At 38.6% G+C, this 4,109-nt stretch overlaps 1 protein-coding gene across 1 annotated transcript; it reads left to right on the top strand.

Annotated features, from left to right (window-relative positions):
• Positions 1-2,189: 2,189 nt before the first annotated feature.
• LOC101632233 (olfactory receptor 12D2-like) lies at positions 2,190-3,116 on the top strand. Its single transcript, XM_004694754.1, has one exon. It carries the CDS (start codon positions 2,190-2,192, stop codon positions 3,114-3,116), a length of 927 nt encoding a protein of 308 aa, XP_004694811.1.
• The last annotated feature ends 993 nt before the right edge of the window (positions 3,117-4,109 follow it).

The following is a 4,109-nucleotide window of genomic DNA, read 5'->3' as shown; positions in this document are numbered from 1 at the left end:
ATTAATCACTGGGAGTGTAAATCTAAAAGGCTTTCATAGCTGTGAATCTGAACACAAAACTCAGGTAAGAGGATAAAATAAGAGATAGTCTAGGAATTATCAATATTTTCTATCTTCTTGTTACTATTAATCTAAATGCACAGATTTAGAATTGTTTCTTATCTTACGATGAACTCTTCATTCTGCTGTGGATTGTGAAAGTTCTTTACTTCCTACATGTTTATTGCCATGTTTCATCCTCAATTCAATAATGCTGGATGTCTAGACATTCTTTAAAGGAAATGTGTAATCTTCAAATATTGAAATTCTAGCTAAATGAATCATTTACTAAAAATTAGTCTGATTGCTAATTCACTCACAATGTTAAGAGAAGTTTCTTTTTCTAAGATGAACATCTGGAACATTTTTGTGTAGTTAGCCACAGAACAAAGAAATTATAGTTAACATATCAACTGTACTTTAAATGAGTGTTATTTTACTTTTAGGGATGCTATTATTTTATATTAAAAATGTATTTGTCAAAGAAAAATGCACTTAAGCCTTTAATATCAGCCCTTCATGGAGGTGTAGTAGAAATTAAGATAATTGCTAATGATTTACTACAACTATACAGCATAGAACCCATGGGGTCTTTGTAAGTGCACCTTAGTTAATTTACTGCTTTTCTCTGGTCGTATTAAACCATTTTCTTCTTCCCTCAGGTATATTCTAAGTCTTGAATAAGTCCCCTTTTGTAGGATTGCCTCAACCCCAGCAACTTTCTTCATATTTCCTTAAAGATCTCATTATCTTCTCTATGTCTCCCATTCTTGTAAATTTCCCACACATCCTATCTTCTCCCTCACAGTTAAAAAGAGCTATATCCATAAATGAATGGAACAGATGGAAAATTGTTTCACAAAATAATATCTGACTTTGTGAGTGTACCTTAAATGATGTCAGATATTTAGCAAAAAATGAAGTGAAAGCAATTCAAAGTTATTCTGTCTTTGAGTAAACAGTAGCTGTTGTCAAATATTAAAAATTAATTTACCATTGTTCAAGAGTTTTAGCATTCTCTTAAGAAAATGGTATTTCAAGTCTGCAAATACAATAAAATTAGTACATGCTTGGACCTGCTGGCGCAGCGGGTTAAAGCGCTGCACTAAGAAGCTGAAACCACTTCCGCATGAGTTCGATCCCCGCCTGCCCCGGAGGTGACCACATGGCGTGGCAGACCTCTCCTGAACCGCCCGCTGCTCCCCTCAGCAGTGTACTTCGTCGATCTGCCTGTTCTGCTCCCCACTCTGTCTCTGGTGAAGTCTTTTGCCACCCCTGAGTCTCTGGCCTGTACCCCAGTTCTGTATGCATAAATAAATAAAAATCTTTAAAAACAAAGTTAGTACATGCTTTTAAGATAAAACAGATATTGTATTTTGTGGACAAAAAGGATAAGTAAATGTTTTTGTTGTTTTTTTTTTTTTAAAGATTTATTTATTTGTGCATATAGAACTGGGGTACAGGCCAGAGGCTCAGGGGCGTTGAGAGGCTTCACCAGAGACAGAGTGGGGAGCAGAACAGGCAGATCTATGAAGTACACTGCTGAGGGGAGCAGCGGGCGGGTCAGGAGAGGTCTGCCACACCATGTGGTCACCTCCGGGGCAGGCGGGGATCGAACGGAAGCGGAAGCGGCTTTAGATTCTCAGTGCTGTGCTTTAACTCACTGCGACACCAGGGAGGGCCAGTAAATGTTTTTTAAATGAGAGTAGCTCAATTGTATGGACATGTAAATGACTGAAAAATTAATAAAAAAATGTTTAATATATATGTTAGTACAATAAAATATGATTTGTTATTAATCAAAAAAATTATTTATTTGAGCTGATTCACGAAGGAAATAGACGTTTGTGTCAGAATGTAGATTTTCACAGTCAGAGAAGATGGTAGATGCTAGGTTATCAGCATGCTATAAATCCCTGATGAAAGGAAATATTGACAAAATCTATTAAAGGAAAAATGATGAGTCCTGGCCATAATTAATTTGGTTGTCTAATGGTCCAAATGCTGTATAGTAACAGAGTTTGGGACCAGGTAAAATGGCAATAATCTTCTTTCACATACTGTTTGTCTAGATGGTAAATATTGAGTTGACTGGAATGAAGCCCATTAGAAATAAACTCCCATTTATAGTTTATATGTTTCTTCAAGTGATGCAGAATCAAACCTCAGTCACTGAGTTTATCCTGCTGGGAGTGACCGATATCCAATGGCTGGAGCCTTTGCTCTTCGTGGTTTTCCTTGTCATCTACTTTGTCAACGTGACCGGGAATGGGGCCATCCTGCTGATTATCATCTCTGATCCTAAACTCCATTCACCAATGTATTTCTTCCTGGGAAACCTCTCCTGTCTAGATATCTCCTACTCCACAGTGACTCTGCCAAAAATGTTGGAGAACTTCCTCTCTGCACACAAAGCAATTTCTTTCTTCGGATGTATAACGCAACTGCACTTCTTCCATTTCCTGGGCAGCACAGAGGCCATGTTACTGGCCGTGATGGCCTTGGACCGCTTCGTGGCTATCTGCAAACCTCTTCATTACACTGTCATCATGAATCGTCAACGCTGTACACAGATGGCTGTCACTCTCTGGACTCTTGGCTTTTTCCACGCCCTGCTGCACGCCATTATGACATCACGTTTGAACTTCTGTGGTTCTAATCATATTCACCATTTCTATTGTGACATTAAGCCACTGCTGGATTTGGCCTGTGGGAACACTGAGCTTAATGAGTGGCTGCTCAATGTTGTCACAGGGACGATTGCCATGGGCCCATTCTTTTTTACACTTCTCTCCTACTTCTACATTATCACCTATCTCTTCTACAAGACCCATTCTTGCAGCATGCTTCAGAAGGCACTGTCCACTTGTGCATCACACTTTATGGTAGTTATTCTGTTTTATGCCCCAGTTCTCTTCACTTACACTCGTCCTACTTCAGGAAGCTCCATGGACCAGGAGCGGATCGTTGCTATCATGTACACGGTGGTCACCCCTGTTCTGAATCCACTGATCTATACTTTGAGGAACAAGGAGGTAAAGGGGGCATTGTATAGAGTAATCAGGAAAAGACTCTGACATAAAGAAATCTCAAAAGCCCTTCTGAAACATAACAGATAGAGAAACATGAGATGTTTAATTATACTGCTTCACAAGTTTTTTATTATATTACTAGTAACTAGAGAACTATTTAAAAGGAAAAATAAATGGTAAGATATAGTCCAGCTTATTATGCAATGTGTTTGTATATAACAGAAAGATGAAGGGAACACTAGCCATAAACTCTAATATTGTGTTCATTTGGGGGTACCAGTTGATAAGTTTAATAATTTTATGATTTTTATGTAAAAATAATAAAATCATTTTTATTTGAAAATAAGTACAGAGATATTACATATTGTTCATGTACTAGGAAGTTGGAATTCTTTTGCATATTTGTGTGATCCCTCTAATTGAACATGTTTTAGTTGAGCTTTAAGCTATTCTAATTGGAGGATTTCATTGTAGTGATTCAATTAGAAAATACTGGCTCACATCTGGAGGACAGGGACTTGCTCATAGATCCCCAGGGACAAGTCTGAGAGATGAGTCATGGAGCAGGGTTTCCAGGCAAGATGTTACTCCTGAGTGAGGAGCTCTCTTGCCATTTATTTAGTAACAGTCAACAAACATGATTGATTATGTGACAATTGCAGAGGAAACAAAGAGTATTCCTTTTTATGGGAATAGGACTTCAAAGGGATAAAAGGGTATTCAAAGAGTAACAATTATATGGAGAACAGGGGAGGGTATGTTGGATATATGTACAGGGAGAACTTCCTGTGCAGATGCTTGGTATAATTTTCAAGCTATTCTCAGACCATCTTGAACCCTGACCACACAATCAGTCAGCAGTTACCTAGGCATCCCTGGTCACTTCGTGATGTGGGCCATTGTTCAAGGCAGTCATGCAGAAGTGCTTTCCAAGATGTTTACACACACAGGTGCACAGAGAGGACATGGCACACAGGTGCAGAGGCCCCAAGTGGAAAAAGCCCATAACACTCACATATGAGATAGAGGGTATTTTTA

This window comes from Condylura cristata, unplaced genomic scaffold (genome assembly GCF_000260355.1).
Source record: "Condylura cristata isolate star-nosed mole 26May11 unplaced genomic scaffold, ConCri1.0 scaffold00046, whole genome shotgun sequence".
In the NCBI taxonomy this organism is placed as follows: Eukaryota; Metazoa; Chordata; class Mammalia; order Eulipotyphla; family Talpidae; genus Condylura; species Condylura cristata.
Note: the sequence above shows the minus strand (reverse complement) of the source record. Positions and strands in the feature narration are given on the sequence as shown.